The sequence below is a fragment of the Vicia villosa genome, linkage group LG7, assembly GCF_029867415.1.
Source record: "Vicia villosa cultivar HV-30 ecotype Madison, WI linkage group LG7, Vvil1.0, whole genome shotgun sequence".
Taxonomy (NCBI): domain Eukaryota; kingdom Viridiplantae; phylum Streptophyta; class Magnoliopsida; order Fabales; family Fabaceae; genus Vicia; species Vicia villosa.
This window is the reverse complement of record NC_081186.1, coordinates 82,449,471-82,469,119: the sequence shown is the minus strand read 5'-3', so window position 1 is coordinate 82,469,119 and position 19,649 is coordinate 82,449,471. Positions and strand designations below refer to the sequence as shown.

The window sequence follows — 19,649 nt, the reverse complement described above, 5'->3', positions numbered from 1 at the left end:
TACATTAAAAACAAAAAATAATTAACTTTTTAAAAATAAAAAAAATTCTAGTTTTAATCCCATTTTCATTTTCTAGTTTTGATCGGTTTAATCTTACTTCGGTGTTATAACTTATGTGGCGTTAGTTGTGGCTGAATAGTATTTGTGCAATTCTCGCTTTTTCATTCTTCTCCAAATTAGGGTTCTACGCTTCATCTTGTTCCTCTTAATTCTTCACCACTGAAATTCCTGGTTCGTATTCTGATTTTTCATTTCTTTTTCAACTATTCCTTTCTTTGTGATTTTTCAAAATATCTTCATTGTAGTACTCGTGAAATGCATCTGAGGCAGCCGAGGCTATGATGCCGCCGGCAAGCGGCGGATCTCCTCCGTGCCTCGGTAATCGCGCTGCTATCGGCTGCGATTTACTATCTAGGATGATTTTGAGATCTCTGGCGATTGGATCTTGTTTATTTCATGAATTTCAAAAATTAGTATTATTATCTATATGAAAAATTTATTAACATAAACGATTTTACAAGATTTGGTTACGAAAAGCAGTTATCTAGTTTTACTTCTTGCTTGTTGATTTCATGATTAATTGCATCGAATAGATGATAACTAATTAACTATGAAGCACGGACACCTGAGAAACACGACACTGAGCCGTCAACACCGATAATAATTTTAATAACTGAAAAAACTAAACATAATCACAAGTGTTGGTTTTGGAAATCGACATACGACATATACCCTCCTTTTTTCGTCGGTAATACGGAGAATGATATTGGCCTTTTAAAGCTTTAATAGACAAATGAACTGAATGAAGTAGTGTTATTCATAGTAGTTAAGATATAATTTAGATGATGTTTCTAGGAGGTAAATGCTTCACTCAATGCATTAGAATGAACTTTATCTTTAATTTTTGTTGCCTGTGTATTCGGTTATTTGTAATTCATCAAATACTCTTTATTCTAATGTTTATCATATCTTCTATTCTTGTGTAAGTCATTAGTTATGTATTAGTTTATACATTTATAGATAATTAAGATACATGATTTTATTTGATGAATTGAAATTATGGATTCCATTTTTTATAATTAGTTATTTATATTGAGATAGTTCATGTGGAGAAGCTGCAAGACTTTATAGAGGAAGCTTTATATGATTTGTCTGATTCATTTTTTTTTTCTTTTTCTTCTGCTTATGTTATAATGTTCAAATGAATTGAGTTTGGGTTGGATTGCAATGCAGGGGAATGGGATTGTGGACATTACTCGAGGGGTTACTACTTCTTGCAAATGCGCTAGCAATACTAAATGAGGACCGCTTTCTTGTCCCTAAAGGATGGGGTATGTCAGATTTTTCAGGAGGCAGGACAAAATCTTTCAAAGGCCAGATTATAGGTCTCATTTATGCGACTCAGTACCTAAGACTTCCTCTCATACTTTTTAACTCCATCTTCATTATTGTAAAGTTTGTTTCTGGGTGATGCTTAACAAGGTGAGATGTCAGAACTTATAGCTATGTCTGAACTTACATTCTCTTAATTTTGAGTGTGCAGATGGTAGATAGTAATAAAAATAGTTATGAAAAATATCTGTTGTTGTTGGAGTACTTTGAGTCACTAATGAATGAAATGTATGCAAAATTTGTATGTTGTTGACTATTAAGACCTATGCTCTTCTTCCTACTTTTAGTTCAGTTCTATTTTGTTCTTTTTCTCTGCATAAGTTTTATTACTCTATAATTTAGGCTCTTTAACTATTAAATATGACGATCTCTTGTGCATTAGTCAATTTTTAAGTATTTGTATTCTGGTTTTTTAATCTTCGCAATAACGGCTATTTTAAGGGGTCGCTGCTACACAATGCGATCCGAGATTAACAACGTAGATTAAAATAAAAGCTATATTTTTCTGAAAATGATATTATGAGCAGTATAAGGGATACACTTCAATATAAGATGCAACACATTTACAAATTTTAAATGAACAGAGTTTAGTTAATTGGATTCTGTATTTAGGTCAATGCATGGTTTTTCAGTAATTCTTATTTCTTCCTTTCTGGTTGGAATAACTTAAAAGATTAACTCTAGCTACACACTCTCTTGTACACTTTTTATTATTAGGTAAATTTCACGTGATTCTCTTTATTTTAGATGTGTCTCACCAAATAGGTAATGAGACCCAGCTAATTTAGTGGTATCCACATGATTTTTTTAAACAATAACAAAAGTGTGTTATATAGTGTGCTATTAGCATTATCTAGCTTGAAGTATGGTTGTTTTGCTACTTAGTTGGTAATAGGGAAGTCCAAATATCAAGCTAGTATGTTCAACAAGTCTTGAGCCATTAATGTCTACCTTATACAGTTTGAAGAGTTTGGTTGTTTATTTCTATTTCAAGGGGATTATACTGTAAGGTTTAACCGTTTAAGGGATGATGTTTTTCCCTGATGTTTATTTTATCTTAATGGTTGCAGGTGCTGGAGTGTTTTATCCTAAGGTTTCAAGTGTTTTTAGGCAGGATAATTTGAGAAATTCTATTGTAAGAATATATACATTGAAAGTATCTCTTTTGGGATATTGATCCATTGATATTATTAGTCACAAAATCACGATTGCTACCATTACATATGCAGTCAGAATTGGAGATCAGTATTATTGTGACTTTAGCTGGCTAGGTGCTGTATTCATCTTTTAAGATTTAATTAAAATGGGCCAATGTCCTTGTATTATTTTCAATTGCTAATTGCTTGGTGATGTGTCCCAAACTGATTCTGCCAAACTCGCCAAATTATGGGATTTATAATTAAATTAATGACTTATAATAAGTTCATCATTTTACAATTAATCTTTTAGGCTTTACTTGAGAGTTTGGAGGAGAAAGAAGACAAGGGCTTTGGGAGGAGTGATTAGAAGAGAAAATTAGATAAATTTTAACTAATTTTAACTAATAACGTTCGTGGTACGACTAATAGAGGGTGGTGCTTTAGGGATCATTTGGGGAGATTCATCAGAGCAGGTGTAGCTTGGGATGTGGTCTTTTTTCTGTCCACGAAGCTGAAGCCATGGCTTTGAAGGAAGCAATCCAACATGCCATCTCCTCCCATTTCTCTTATGTTGTCTTTGAAAGCGATTGTCAATTAGTCGTAAATTCTATTAAAGCCAAGCATGTTGGCTCCTCTGAGTTTAGTTTTATAATTAAGTCTATTCAGAATTTGTTATGTTGTTTTCCGAACTTTGAGGTAAAGTTTATTAAGCGCCAAGCGAATTCGGTTGCCCATTCCTTAGCTAAGGCAGCCAATTTTTGGTCTAGGCGTAGTTTCCTTAATATGATACCTCCTTGTATTGAGATTGATTTGATGAATGAAAGCTCTTAAGTTTGTTCCTGTGAAAAAAAAAAACTACTTATTATTAATATATTTTTAATACTTAGATTATTCTAACAACAAAAATTGTATTAAGATTATATAATCTCTCAAAACTCTCTTTTAATATACTTTTTTTTAATTTCTTCAAATTAGAGGAATTTGTGATTCGAAGAAAAATAAACCCTCTATAGCCCTCTCTCAAATCCTAGTTAATTTCACTGTATTTTTCTTTTATGTTTTTGCTCCCTCCTCATCCTCAAAAATCTTGTGTCTTTTAAAGTATATGTCTGAGAGCATCTAATAATAAATGATGTTCTGTGCAATATGATTAATCAAATTCAAAGAATTGTGTCACTTATATAAAGTGAATTACAAAACAAAGGTGTGTTAACAATGGATATTCTAAACATGTGTAATTTGGCTAATCAATTCCAAAGAATCGTGTCACTTGTATTAAATCAAGTATACACCAAAGGTAAAATATTCAATCAAGTATACACCAAAGGTAAAATATTCAAAGCGCGAAACAATTTTGTAGACATTAGTTCAGAAACCATACATGATGGTGTATTTCCCAAATTTTAGAGTCTTTTAAGGAGCAAGTTGCGCTTAACAAAATATACAGGTGAATTATCCGATGTTAAAAGCAATTCATTTTTGTAATAAAAGCATACTTGAAAGCAAGATTCAACATCATTAGAATAGCTGAAAGAATAATAATACCAAAAAAAAAAAAAGAATAGCTGAAAGAATATGAATTTATTAAAATCATAAATCGGCAAAAACATGATAAGTTTTGGAGTCTCGAGCAATAAGCCGTAGTGCTGCAATAGTTGCTGCAACAGACATGACGGCAAAGAAACAAATGTTGAGCCAATGCCATAGCTTTTGAGTGGATTTTAGTTTGTTCTTATTTGCCCTTAGGTACATATGGTGTGCAAGAATAAATGTAAGAGGAAATGTGCTTATAGCTCCAGTAAGGCTCATGAAATCTCCAAGGAATGGCAAAAGAGCTGATACAAATGTGTTCAAAGCCATGTAGCCACCTCTGACCAAAACTCGAAATGACAAATTCTTAAAAGCCAGAGCACTTCCTTTGATTCCATGTTTTGTATCCAAATACTCATACATTGGACTTGCAAATATCTACCAGAAAAGCATAAGAGAGGCTATTAGGATTTAGGACAGTGCAAAAGTAACAATGTTTTAAAGCAACAAAGTATTAGTTTAGAAGTTATCACATGCAATGCAATGACTGATTGAAGAAAGGCTGCAATATTGGCCAATGCCTTCACCCATATTGGACCATTGACATTATTCAACAAATAGGTTTCTGTTGAAGATCCATAAGCCCAGTAACCTGCGAATGTAACCAAATATAATGGCAAAACTCCGACGGTAAACTGAAAGTATAGGGCTTTCATCATGTTCTTGACAACGGGCTGTCTGATCGTCGCCTATTATTCAAAAATGGAAATGTTACGAGTTCACAAAAATATCCAGGAAGAAAAAAGTAATATGAGTTTTAATCATTCATCATACCTGTATCTCAGGAAGCATTCCTGTGTTATACGCGAACACAAGATTTGCAGACGCTCCAATTGTTGTAAATATTTTACTTGTCGATTCCCCCGAAATACCATAATCTCGAGGTGGAGATTTTATTCCTAATAATAAACTGTTGATTAGTATGCAAATTCGCACTGAATTTACCAAGCATAGTGAAAAGCAATTGCTGTCAATGATTGATTACGTACAATTTCTAAAAACATGAACATGAATAACAGAAAGAGCAATAAAACATTACCATCTTTTAGTGACAGTACAAGTGCTATGACAATGTATACGAGGCTTAAGACCGTTGAAAATCCGAGCCAAACTCCAAGAGCTGAGAGATGAGGAATACAAATGGCAAACATTGCACACACAAGTCCAGCTATGGCAATAAAATGTGGAAGCTTCATCATATCATCATCCCTAAATAGGACATAAACAGCCTGCACGATAAATAATAAACACGTTTAGGAAAAATTCTCAGCAGAAGATTTGTTGGACTATATCTATATGATATACAACCATTCATTCTATAATGTAATTATTTGTGATTGAAATTCTAGAAAACAGAAGATATATAATCGTTGGATTATGTTATGTTACCTTCAAAGCTGAACCCGCCAAAATGATGTAGCCAGTATTTATCATGAAAAGATTGACATACTGCAGAGTCCATGTGAGTGAATATATTTTTTTACCTACAATGAAAACGGAATAAACATAAGCAACTATGCTATGTTATGCTTATTTACACAACAAAATGACACGAAAAACACGTTTTTCGATCAAATATGCATCAGAATTCTCGATCCTGCAAAAAATTACAATTAAAATTGCTGATACAGTAATACTTGCAGTTGAGAAGCCATGAAAAACAAGAGAAAATCAACATTTTAGTCCTCAAATTGCCTCGGTCGGACAATTTAAGCCCTCAATTTCCAAAACAGCAATTTAGTCCTCTAAACTAAAGAAGAACTTTAGTCAATTTAGTACCTCAACAAAAATATCTCCTTAAGAAACATCCATCAAAATCGATGAAAAACCGCATACTCTGTAGCATTGACACTTGTGATCCAAGATCAAAGGTGAGTCTGGTATCAGAGTCATAAATTGTCCCAACACTTAAATATACACAATAAAAATCTCGATATCACGGCTTTAATTACAAGATACGAAAAGAATCAATATTAATGTATTATTATCTAGTTAAGGAGCATAATATACCATATATAAATCCAGCAAGATCACGGTATCTAATATGTCTGGTTCCACCAAATTCATGAAGCATAGCAATAAGAGCATTTGCATAAAGAGACACAGCAGTAGCAATAATCAAACCAACAACACCACCAATCCAACCCAAAGGAACCATAATGGTTCCTGAATATCCAAGCACATACGCGCTGTTAATTCCTGTCGTTAGCACAAACCCCACTTGAAACCATGAATCTGCACAAAAACAAAATCAAAAACAAAAACATAAAACAAAAATATTAGAAATAATAACTAATTTTGAATTACACGAAAATTAAGAAACAAAAATCGAAGAAATATTAAACCAGTGCTGATTTGATGAGCGGTGTTTGGGATTTGAACTTGAACATCGTCATCAATATCAGGTAGCAGCGTGACGCTGTGCTGCTCCTCATCAACAGAAACGTTCTTCGCCGCCAGCGTGAATCTCGCTCGTAAAACGGTTAGAATAAAATCGAAAATGGTGTGAAGAAATGGACTACTAGGAGTAGTGAAGAGCCATAAATATATAGTTGTTTGGTTTCCACTTGAATGAAGCTATGGTTTGTTTGTTTCGTACCCTAGTTGTTATTGGGTTGGGTCCCACAACTTTTTCGATTCTTAATCGTAGAGCCCAAAGGGGTTTCTAATTTCTTTTTTGTAGTATGTTTCAGTGCTTTATGTTATATTTATATAGTTAGTTACAAACTCTTGACCCTTTAATTTTTCTAATTACATGATTGAGAAAGGCTATTCCAATCCATTTTAATGACATAAATACCGCGACACAGGATATGCGTGACGTGACTTCATGATTTAAATTTACGAAATTGCCCCTCACAAAATTTAGATAAATTCTGGTACCGTCATGAGTTTTAATTCCTTTACCTTTAATATAATCAAATTCAAAATTTTAATATATTTAAAATAAGGGATTAATGGTTATGCACTAAAAAGTTTTACACAAATTTTATACGGCCACTCCATCACAATCATTCATAATTATTATTTTATATATAATTAAAATAATAATCTAACATAACTTAAAATCTGACGGTTACAATTTATTGACGGTGTAAAACTACTTTACATCCGTCGGTGTATTTCCATTAAATTTTAAAAATAAAATAATATTAAGGTATAATGTCATATTAAATATATTATTTCATTTGATGAAGATATATTAAATATATTATTTCATTTGATGAAAATATGTATCCAACTAAATTCAAAGAACTTAAATGTCCACTAAAACACAATTGTGTGACAAAATTGCATACATATAATATAAATATTGTTCTCTCAAATGATTTAGAGGAACATTCTAATTTAAAAATTAATTTGTTATAAAAAATATAAATAATTTAAAAAACTGTCTTTTATTTGAATTGTGAATAATATTAAAAAATTAAAAAATGTAATTTTTAAATATTTTAACTGAAATTTGACTCATACAAATATGAATTTTATATTTTTTTCTTTCTATAAAAGTCATCTATTTATAAATAAATTCATATCAATTGATAAAAAAAAGTAAAAATGATAAAATATGAGATTACATTGCGACCCTTTATTTTTGTGATTTCACAACCATTAGATAAACTATAAATATGTGTCAAGTCATACCAATAGTGAAATACAAACATTAAATAAAAATTATTTTGAAAATATTTTTAAAATTATGCGACTGAAATATTGTGTTGAGAATCTTAATATTTTATTAGAGTTGATATGTTAGAATGAAGGAAGTTGAATTAGTTAAAAAATATAAAATTTTATAAATATTATGTTAGATTAGACTAATCTAACACAAATTATTCAAAAAATTCTAAATCTATTTATTTAATTTATTAGTTTACTATCTATTTAATTATAATGACTTAATTAAAAATAATATGAACTTACTAATTTTTTAATATTATTATTATAAAATAAAATTTAATAATACATCTTTTCATTAAAAAAATTAAGTCACGAATAATAATGTATTATATTTTACCTTAAAAAATAAAAAATAAGTTGAAACATGGACTTTTAAATATTTAATTATAACTTTTACAATTTACCTATATTCACAATACATAAGAATGAAGGACCTGCTTGTTCCAGAGCCAATACGAATTTCACTAATTATATAAAAAACCAACACTTTATTATCGAAAGATTGGTTGGCTTTAGGGGGGCAAAACGGGCTTAGCCCGTTGAACATGCTCGTTTTGTCCGTACTTTTTTGCGAGGCGAGCCAAAATGCTTGTTGAAACTTGGACATGTTGTTTCGATAATGACCTGACTTTCGTCCTGTAGGAGTTCTTATCCTTTTTCTTATGATGCTTGTTAGGACTCAGACATGTTGTTTCGCTAATGACCCGACCTTCTTGAAATTGATCAAATTTTTATCTGAATGTTTGAGCTTAGGTTTCTTCATATATTTTATTTAGTGTAACACTTGACGAATAACGCCATCTCTTCTCCTTTTGAAGGTTTTTTTTATCATAACTATCACTTACATCTTTGACTTTCTTTGTCTTTCACGACGAAGCTTTCAGGGAAAGATTCCAATTTTCTTCTTTGACATTCTCTTTCTTTTTCGAGCTTACTTTTCTTGCAGTGAGCCATTTCAGTTCATTCTCATATTCGACCAGCTTTCCAAACATTTTTGTGATATCTAAATTATTAAGATGATTTGATTCTTAAATGGCTATATCTTTTGGATTTCATTTCTTGCACATAAACTTTAAAATATTTGTTATAAAAGGAATTTCCAAAGTCTTCTAACTTGTTGATTAAATGGAGAAGACGAGTTTGTATGGATTCCATAGATTCACTGGGTTCCATATGGAAAAGTTCATACTCCTCTGTCCTCTGTCAACATATTAATCCCAGAATGCTTAACGTCTTCAGTTCCCTCGTAAAGGACTTGAAATGCGTTCTAAATTGTTTGTGCACTCTTATGGTGTGAGATAGAGTAATATACTTTAGCGCTTAAAGAGGAGATAAGTATATTTCTCTCCTTCAAATCATATGATTTTGCTTTGGTTTTATAATCTGTCTAATCTTTTGGGACATTAACATAATTATCGACTCTGTTTTAGGGAATAAATGGCCCATCGGTAATTATTATCCATAAATACTTGTCTACTGACATTAGGTGCATGCACATGTTTTCCTTATAATAAGCATAATTTTAGCCTTTGAAAATTGGTGCTCTACTATACGCTCCATTCGGATCTCTGTCACCCATATTCTCAAACTTTTCAGTCGCTAAGACCTGATCAAAAGACCAACTTTGAGGCTAATTATTGGGAGAGAATATGGATTATTCAATGGTCGCTTAGACCTTACTTAAAAATAGTTTGAAAAACCTTTTAATCAGAATTTGAAAAACATAACGATTTACACGGTGGAAGCAAATTTTTGCGTATAAAGAGATCATGCTTATAAATTGGAATTTACACAGAATGAATTAATTAGTTCACAAAGAAATCAAGATCGAATAAAATAATTAGCCAAAATATAAAAATAAATGCAATATATTTAATATATATCAAAACTACACAAGAAGTGTATTTGAATCAAGAAGCAAAAACTATATGAAACCCATTCGCGTGATTCAAGTTACACAATCGATGATTCGAGTCACATGATTAGAAACAAACAAATTGGTGATTCAAATCAGAGTTCCAAAAGAAACCATGAAAATTTGCATTTCAATGTGATTCAAACTAATCAACCATGTGACTCAAATCATATTGATATGATTCAAATCAGACATTCCTTTGATTCGAATCATGAAAACTAGAAATATATTTATGTGCTCTCTATGAGTCAGATTAAAATCAGACTAACAGTGTGATTCGAATCACATAGGCAAAATTTTATTTTTACAAAGTTCTAAAGGAATTTTGAGATTTTACTATAGGCATGACTTGAATTATTCTCAAATATGCTTCTTGATTAAAAAACTTAATAGATTGATTTCAATAATATTTCTTAAGCTATAATCAAACATTTTGATTTATGCATGCTAAAATACATATCTAAAAATAATCCAGACAGGTGCAATTGATGAGGAGACTTAATGATAGAAAAACCATAACCAAAATATTAATAGACAAGCAACAAAACCATAACCCTCAAGGTATCAGAGATATGCAATGCAACTTCAAAATGGGTTTATATTGGGATGACAAAAAGAAAGCATTCGTTCATAAAAGTGATTTGATTCCATCCACTTCTCCTTCAAACTTTGCTTATAGCCCACGTGAGCCCTCTGCCTTAGCCATGAATCTCAAATCATCACAAGCCAGATGATTATGGATCATCTTTTGGCAAAGAAAACCTATATGACTACCAGGTTTGATTCCGTTGACAATCAATTTGAAGGTAATTCATATAGAGGGGAGCAACTTGAGTTTGGTGAAAATGATGAGGAATAGTTGACTTATGTTTACTTGTATTTAGTTTCTTTCCCTTTCATTTAAAACTCTTAGTATTTTCTCTTTTATGTGTTAAATTACTTTGTTCCATTGTGTGTTTGTTTTAGTTAGTTTTGGTTTTTATTATGGCAATGAATGATTTGATTTATCATTTGTATGAGTGTATGGATGTTATCACATCAATATCTTTTACTTTATGTGTATGTATATATAACCCTTTTTTTTATTCTTTTTGATAAAGTAAAAAGGGGTAGGGGAGAAAAAGTTGGTATGTATTATGTTTTGTGGTATAACTGAAAATGCAGGTTCACAAGATTGCAAGAATTGCTATAAATATCAATTGAGGGTGAGAGATACAACTAGGGGGATACTTTCAATCCTTGGCAAAAACACCAATACGTATTATTTGTCATTATAAAAAAAGGAAGAGATTATGAATAAGGTCTCTTCTATATGACTTGGTTTTGATGAAGACAAGTATATCAAAAAATAAAAAGAGATTTGATAACAAGTGAATATAAAAAATGAAGTTTTCATGAAGATGATCACTGGAAATCAAAAAAAGATTTGGAATGATTAGGATTTTTTAAGGCACTCATTATAAATCACTTTATATTACTTTAAATGCTCATAAACAACTGTCTAATTTCATCTACAAATTTCTTAAATCAAATTGCATGAAAATCATTGAAGCAAATATGAAAAGTTGATAATTGATTAATGGGATGTGGTAATCAAATACCAACGTTTGAAATTAAAATTTTAAATGTTGGGCCTGTGCTAATCGATTACCATGTGAAACAAGGTAACTTTTTTCATCAATCAAAGTCATTGTTTTGAATGACAAAGTTTCATGGAACCTTTTCGAACTTATGCATCCACTCGTAAAGGTTTCTAAAGGTGTGTATAATGTACTATACACCAGAAAACAAATTTACCTCTTTCAATTTAAATTTTAATACAATTCAAAACTTTTCTTAAAAGTGTTCATTCATATTTCAAAATTTTGAAACTTTGCAAATTTCACATATCTTAAAATTTTCATTAAAAATTTTGAGCACTCAAGGCATATAAAGTTTGAATTGTAATTCAAGAAAGAAAAGTCCAACATCATAAGTGTTAATTTGGATATTCAACCCAACAATAAAATTTCTTCGAATTCATTTACAAAATTGTGTATGTTACTTAATCATTAAGGGTGTGGAGATAAGTGTTTGAAAAAGAGAAAGTAGTGTTCCTTCTTTTGGTATATCTGATAAGAAGGTTGTAAAGTGGTCTTGGTGAAAACATGTACAAGAATCCAAACATATTGAAAAATCCTCTAAGGAAATAGAGGGACTAGACTTACCCTTAAGTTGGTAAGGAGAACTAGTATAAATCCTCGTGTAATTTATTATTTGCATTTTAAAATCTCGCATTTATCTTCTTAACATGTAAAATAACATTTATTGCTCCCGACAATTTTAACAAGTTAAGAAACTTAGCACAAAAACGTCAAAAGTCCATCAAACCTAATTCAACCCCTCTTAAGTTGCATCTCATAGTTACATAATTTGGATTCTACAATCCAAATATTTATTTTGATGGTTCAAAGAGTAGAATTGCCCTACTAACAAAATTGATAATTTTGTTAGTTTTTTAAAAAAATTGTAATATATATTTATGAATTACATGATATGTTTAAAACTGCTAACTATAGTATGAGGGTTCATATGAAATAACAGTCTCGTTAATTTTCTTATCTTAAAACAACTTTGATATGTCCACCTACAAATAAGGTTATGACAAACTTTTTTGGGTTTAATATATGATACCTGTAACACCCTTCTAAATACCCCGAAAAATATAGTACAAAATCAGAGTTAAACATGAATAAAAGGGCGTCACAATTCATTTAAATAAAATTCTACATTCATGGTCATTCTCTACCGAGAAACAACATTTGATTGGAATAAAATTCATGTTTATCACAGCGGAAATTAAACAAACTTTGGATAATTCTTAAAACCACATAAAATACTATTCATAAGGTCACATGCCTTAATTTCAAAAGAAATAATTATCCAAACAATCAAACTGAAATAATAGAGCATAAACAACTCTCAATCAAGCGTTCCCCAGTGTTACAAGTCTCAGAGCATGACACCGACACCTATTTATTAAAACTAAAGACATGACTTTACAAGCCATCCTCACCGATCGCTTAAGCCGCTACTTCAATCTAAAATCATTAAAGTAAGGGTGAGACTACATCATAAATTAAATAGCATTATAAATCGTCAGATTTAGAATTCATAAGCAATTATCCACCCTACTTAGCATATTCAGATTTACCAATTCATACCAATCACAAGCACAAGTCAAAACTATGCACCAATAACACAACACAATTATAACACCGGATTTCATCCTGACATGTCACAATTTATACACATATCCACCAATCACAATCATTAATCAACACACAATATTATAACATTGGAACACTTCCATTCATGTTATAACGATTCATACACCTAATGCAATGCAACTATATGCATGTGGTACCAATCATGGTATAACCCATCTCACCGATCCACCATCGTCAAGGATACGACGACACCCACTCACTAATTCCACACAATGGGAATTAGCTACCACTGATCCACCATCGTCAAGGATCAGCCACATGATGATTATGAAATGCATGTATCAACCATAACATGCTCATCATCAACATTAATCAACCAGATGTCATAATCATCAACCAACACAACAATCAATAGCCACACACAGTTATGCTATTTCTCAACCATAACAAACACATATTTTACATCAACAATATATGTATATCAATCACCAGTTACAACCACGACATCATAATAGATAAAACATTCATCAAAACACATGATAACCATATTTACCACGAACAACATCCATTTGCATAACAAGAAGAAGCAATCACATTATAACAACCCACATCATTGCACATATTCAATTATGCAAACAACAAATCATTGCACCTCATCAACTATGCAAAACAAGAATAAACCACATTTGGAGAAAACGATACTTTTCAAAATAAAATCAAGTTATTGTTGTTTTCTTTATTTCATATGGTAGAGCATTCAATTTAAGGAACAACATCCAAAACGGCGTCTAAAACGGACTTACGGTTTGAAAGTTAGGAGCTTTTAAAGTTAGGAGCTTTTAAAGTTAAGTGAAAATTAAGAAAAATCTGTGGAACCCGGTTCCTCCCCATCTGGGAACCGGTTCCTGCTGGACAAAATCACCTCGTTTCGGGTTTTTACTATGGGAACCCGGTTCCTCCCACCTGGGAACCGGTTCCTGACGCTGCTGTAGCAGAAAACTCCAATTTTATGACTTTTCTTCATTCCTACTTCCACTATCAACATCAAATACAAACCCACACATTATAGTGACCAATTTTCATCAATTTTCATGATTCTAACACAACAACAATGCAATATAACTATCATCCATCAATTATAACAAACCAATTGCATCATATTCATCAAATTGGGCATGTCAGTGTCAAAATCTCATAAACCTTAACACCCTAAACAGAGGTTCAACTCTTAATCTATTCTACCATCATCAAAACTATAATACTATTTAATAAAGAATAGTCACCCCTTACCTTAATTCACGGTTGGATTCCTCAAGCTCTTGCCATGGCTTCCTGCACTCTCTTCCCTTAGGTTTTCCTTCTTCTCTTGCCTCTTCCTCTTGTTTTCACGATCCATCAAAATAAAACCTATTCTCTCTATTTTTCTTCTTTTATCCAACATACCCTTAAATCATAATACCAACAATGCCCTTCTCTAATTAAAATAAATCAAATAATTATTATAATAATATTCATTCTATTATTTTGCTAATAATAATTATTCTCCAACTACACTTCATATTCTCAACACACCTTAAGTCCAACTAATCTTTCACAAGACCTTAATTATTATAAATCTTAAGGCACCACTCCACACCAAAGCATCTAAATTCATTCCTTATAAATTCTAAGGCAACTACCCTTATCCCAGGTATCAAAATATAACGAAATCACAGATAACACAAACACTAACACATAAGCATCACACTAAAATAATTAAATAAATAATTAGTCTAAAAAATTTGGGGTGTTACAATACCCCCATCCACGTCATTTTTTTAATAGTTTTTTTATATATTATATATATTTTCAACGTTTTTTATTTTTTTTTTATGTTTTTTAAATTATTTCTATTAGTATTTTTTAGAAATTATTTTTTTAGATTATTAAATTCCTTTTTTCTAAGGTCTTTTTAATTAAACATTTTTTTTTAAACATTACGACTTTTGCTTTGTGTACTCTCATCATGCTTTTAATTTATAAGCCTATTGGTTTCTTTGTTTTATAAACACTTATGTTTTTAGTGTAACAATCGATGTGGGACTAAAAACAACACACTCCAGCTTACACTCCACTGCAACTTGCACTCCAGCTTACACCATAACCTCCTGCAAGTTGCTTCTTCTTCATTTTATCATCACCATACTATAAATACAACACACTCTTTCTCCAAAGTGAAAACAATATAAATATTTGATGGCTACTGGATGCTAGAGATTACTCTAATAACATCAATAAAAAAAACGAAGTCCATAAAATATAAGCAGAAAGCATGGAATATATTACAATGATTAAACAAAGCATACTCACTCACACGATGGAAGCTCCATCACGACCCGAACCTTGGAGAAATTGAAATATTGGTGAATATAACAAACTCAAATTCTGTGAAGCTGTTGTTAAAAAAAGATGTTTTTATTATGTTCAACAATAACTTCAGGAGGCCTAAGCTTTTGAAAAAGCTGAAGAAAACACTGTGTGATCTTCATGGTATGATATTATGCATCTGAAAAATCTTGTTAGTTTAGAATATTGCATTTATGTGATTCATTCTAAACAAAAAAATTATTTCAAGGCCTGAGTTCAGGAGAACAACTAGGTGAATTAAGTGTTACTAGTTCTAGTTCTAGCAGTCTTATTTCCATGATACTCATGCCCACACGGCTTGTTTCCAACACAAAGCATATCCTTACACACAACACAAGCAATCACTCTCCGCCAGCGTCTGCAGCAACACTTCATAATCCGCCTGCAGCAACGCTTCATCACACTCTTTTGTTGTTGTATAATAAGGTGGTATAATCACGTAGGTGGTGCATTTTTCATGCGTTAATGGTAAGGACATACTGCAATAGCAGTTACATAAAAATGGAGGTTGTGAGAAACAATGCAAGCTGATAGACTATAGTCCCACATTGGTTGCAATGGAAATAAAAATAGTGTTTATAAACCAATAACACACATAGTCTAATGAATTAAATACAATATGAAAGAATTGGGTTGCTCTTGAAACAAAAATGGGCATAGGCCCAAATATATTATTTTAATTATTAAAAAAATAATTTCTATCAAATATTAATAAAATTAATTTAAGAAAACGTAAATAAAAATTAATATGAAAAACAAAAATATATAGAAATAATTTTAAAAAACATAAACAAAAATAAAAAACTGCCAAGTGTGAAGATTCCATGTCTAAGTCAGGCATGAGGGGGGACGCAATATGGAATCTGAGTTTCTAAAGGGGAATGAAAAATCAAATCTCGCTTGTTTGGTAGGGGTATAATATATTAAACCCAATTTTTTTTATCAAATAGGGGTTATTCTACTCAAAATGATCTTTCCACCAAGCATTTAACATAACTTTGTGGGGGCGCTCCAAAGAAATCTGCTATTCTGGCCATTTGTCTAGCCAATATTTCATAACTTTGGTTCGTATTGTTTATCATGGGAGTAAAAACTGTTCCCACTTGTTGAGTAAGGGCATTTACCATTTCATGGTTGCTTTCGTCTATTTGTTGTCGGATTGACAACATTGACGTAGTACTCAGAGATGGCAATGTCTGGTTAATATAACCTATGCCCATAGGTCGACCCCCTAAGTTTGATGTGCTTGTTGCCATCATATTGTCAGAATATGATGAAGGATTCGTGTGTAAACCTTGCATCATAGAAGTGGGCATTCCAAACTGAGGGTTAAAACCTGGTGGAGGTATCATTCCTTGAAATGGCGGTCGCAATGGGTTAAACGGTGACCGTACATTCATTGGTGATGATACCAATGTTGCTGCCGTCGATCCACCAGTATTTGTTGTTCTAACTGGGGACGAATTTGCGGCATTCTGTGATGTTGTTCCGGTTAGAACAACTCCTTGATTTCCAGAAAGGTCATAATCATTTGTATTAACTTCAGACATGTTAGTTAATTTTCGACCACTTCTTAGAATCATACATAACTTTTACACTAGCAAATATAAAACAAACAGCAATTGACGAGTCCCACCGGGTGTGCCAATTTGTTTACCCAGAAATATGGTAAACAAGCGCTAGTTTCCTTTTTAAAGGTTACTATTGCGGAATCAACTAGAATATTCCAGGACTAATTGCTTTAATTTGTTTATTACGTGTATCTGGTCTGTATTAAATGCAGCAATGACTTTAAAGTAAAAGTAAATACTGAAATTAAAGGCTTTAAAGTAATTGAAAGCGATAAAAAGCAGTAAATGTGCACTGAAAGTAATGCATAACGTAAAATGATTGCATAAATGATTGCATAAATTAAACTGGTACGCATACGTACATTCCAAAGTTGCACTCGTCACTCATTTTTGCACAGAGATTTGAATTTACTTGTGTTTTGTAGAAAATGCGAACCCCTAAACTGTTCCTATGGAACTTGCTTAAATAGTAAAAATACAATAACTACTACTAACGGTCGACTGATTATCAGCCAACACGTGTCTCCGACATGCAATATCTTCAACTGTGAGGCTTCCACGCGTCCTGTGAAAACTGCTAAAAACTGCTCGAAACTGCTTCTTTTGACTTCTGATGCCCCCCGACTTCAGATCTATACTAAAACAAAAACGCCTAAGTTTTCTGTTTATTCTAGTCGAACATGCATGGTACATTAACTAATTCTAGTCGAACCTTGGCAATGATGATCTATTGGTAGTCGAACGGTGGTCTTGACTAAACAAAATCATTTAATCAGGCTGCTTTGCCTTAGATTCTTTAATAATCTCATCTGTTTCAGAGACCACTTACCATTATTAACAAGTCGAAATCCTAGGGTAACAGACGTGCAGTGTCTTCTCCACCTGCCGATTAGGGGTCCGCTGTTGGCCCACACCCGGATCTAGAGGGTCGAAGCCAGTCAGTGGATGGCGCTCTATTTGGGCGTGGAGCCCGAAGCTGCTGACTATGAGTGCATCACGACATCTGGGCCTCATATCCGGTTCATCACACTGAGCGCTTATTTCGAGCACCACTTGGACGCGGCAGCCGAGGCTGAGGAGGCGGGTGACGATCTATTCACACAGTATCACCGCGGATGCGCTCTCCGGTGCTGGTACATGCATGTGGTAGGCGCTGCATGCTTTGTGGACAAGAGTGCAAGGTACGTCGACGTGACCTACCTCCGCTACTTCATGGACCTGGATACCGTTCACCAGTGGAACTGGGGGGCAGCTACTCTGGCATACCTCTACCAGAAGCTGAATGAGGCCTCCAACTGGAGGACGAGGCAGTTGGTTGGATCCTGCACACTACTCACGGTACGTTTCATTTTAATTGTTTCGTATTTATTTATGTTTCGTATTTGTGTTTCGTATTTACTTATGTTTCGTATTTATTTATGTTTCAGAGCTGGATCATCTCCTACTTCTCCCGCATCCACGGTTTCCACATCGATCTTGCGTACGTTGACGCCATGCCCAGGGCCGCCAGATACGTTCTCCAGAGGGGGAACAATGCGGTGGGACCATACCGTGGGTACCTGGACCGCATGATGCACGACGACATCACTTGGAGGCCGTTCAGCGACTACACTCAGATTGTCCCCTTTGACAGCATATCTCTATATTCTGGCTGGTTGGCATGCAGGACTACCATCATGGTCCGATATCTCCCTGAGCGGTGCATGCGTCAGTTCGGATTCGTGCAGCAGATACCCAGGTCACCCTTTGAGGCTGCTCCCGACACAGTGACCCGAGTGCAGCTCACTGCCATATGGGAGGACTGGCAGCATCATGTGGTACCGCAGGAGTACCGTCGCACTCGGGTCACACAGGACTGTCACAGTGTGGAGGGATACGTCACATGGTTTTACCGGGTGTCACATCCTCTGCTGAGACCCGATGTTCCCGGCGCTCCTAGGCCAGCACACGAGGAGATCTTGGAGAACCAGCAGGCCGATGATGACCACGCCATTGATCTCATGCCGATCTGCCAGCAGATAGAGATGCTTGGGCGGGACGCGTTGGATCGAGGTATCGTTCATCAGGGTGGTCCAGAGGCAGTTGCCGTGATGGAGATGATCGTCACTAATGCGGGCCGTGCGGCGACATACAGGCGGCAGAGGAGGTCCCAGGGAGAGAGGGTTAGGCACACCCATTAGTGGTCGGGTTTATTTATTTTTTGTTTTCGGATTGTATCTTTAGCACACTATTTTTATTTGGATTTGGATCGACTTGTATATATTACTTTTTTTATCATATTAGTTTTTTCTGTTTATATGTCGCTTATTTTATTTCCCGGTTTCCTTTAATTAAAAATACGAGACTGTTAAGAAAAACATAAAAAAAAAACACAGTTTTCTGCATAATTTGGAAGTTCATTTCCGAAACCCCCAAAATCTGAACAAAGGTGTTTTCGGAAGTTCATCTCCGAAAACACCCCCCATGAGGTGTTTTCGGAGATGCACTTTCGAATTGTGGAAATTTTTTAAAAAAAAAGTGCTTCGGAAGTTCATTTCCGAAGCAGAGATAATTTGGATTTTTCGCTGGGGTTGACCCCATAGCGAGGTGGCTAAAGAAAAAAAAAAAAAAACTACGTAAATCAACACAACATAGGAATATTTTGATGGTGACAGATTAGATGACCATATATAAAAAAGATTAGTAAGCATCTTCTAAATCTTGTGTGAATCACAGAAAACATTATTAATATCTCTATTATTAATTT

At 33.3% G+C, this 19,649-nt stretch overlaps 2 protein-coding genes and 1 long non-coding RNA gene across 4 annotated transcripts; 1 reads left to right on the top strand and 2 right to left on the bottom strand.

The window, feature by feature from the left end:
• The first annotated feature begins 78 nt into the window (after positions 1-78).
• LOC131620980 (uncharacterized) lies at positions 79-2,731 on the top strand. The gene is made up of 3 exons (XM_058892179.1): positions 79-231; positions 1,234-1,482; positions 2,463-2,731. The coding sequence occupies exon 2, from the start codon at positions 1,238-1,240 to the stop codon at positions 1,469-1,471; it is 234 nt and encodes a 77-aa protein (XP_058748162.1). The 5' UTR covers positions 79-231; positions 1,234-1,237; the 3' UTR covers positions 1,472-1,482; positions 2,463-2,731.
• A 1,366-nt stretch (positions 2,732-4,097) lies between these two features.
• LOC131620979 (proline transporter 1-like) lies at positions 4,098-6,806 on the bottom strand. Of its 2 annotated transcripts, none has more exons than XM_058892177.1 (7): positions 6,467-6,806; positions 6,132-6,356; positions 5,511-5,605; positions 5,161-5,350; positions 4,896-5,020; positions 4,595-4,810; positions 4,098-4,499 (listed from the first exon to the last, which is right to left on the bottom strand). In XM_058892177.1, the coding sequence occupies exons 2-7, from the start codon at positions 6,277-6,279 to the stop codon at positions 4,122-4,124; spliced, it is 1,152 nt and encodes a 383-aa protein (XP_058748160.1). In that variant the 5' UTR covers positions 6,280-6,356; positions 6,467-6,806; the 3' UTR covers positions 4,098-4,121. The 2 variants fall into 2 exon arrangements, with proteins under 2 accessions (XP_058748160.1, XP_058748161.1); XM_058892178.1 differs by lacking the exon at positions 6,467-6,806 and adding an exon at positions 5,901-5,998 and having other exon boundaries at positions 6,132-6,247.
• Positions 6,807-12,596: 5,790 nt separating this feature from the next.
• LOC131617607 (uncharacterized) lies at positions 12,597-14,316 on the bottom strand. Its single transcript, XR_009288632.1, has 2 exons — positions 14,217-14,316; positions 12,597-12,797 (listed from the first exon to the last, which is right to left on the bottom strand). It is a non-coding gene; the product is annotated as an uncharacterized LOC131617607 (long non-coding RNA).
• Positions 14,317-19,649: the final 5,333 nt, after the last annotated feature.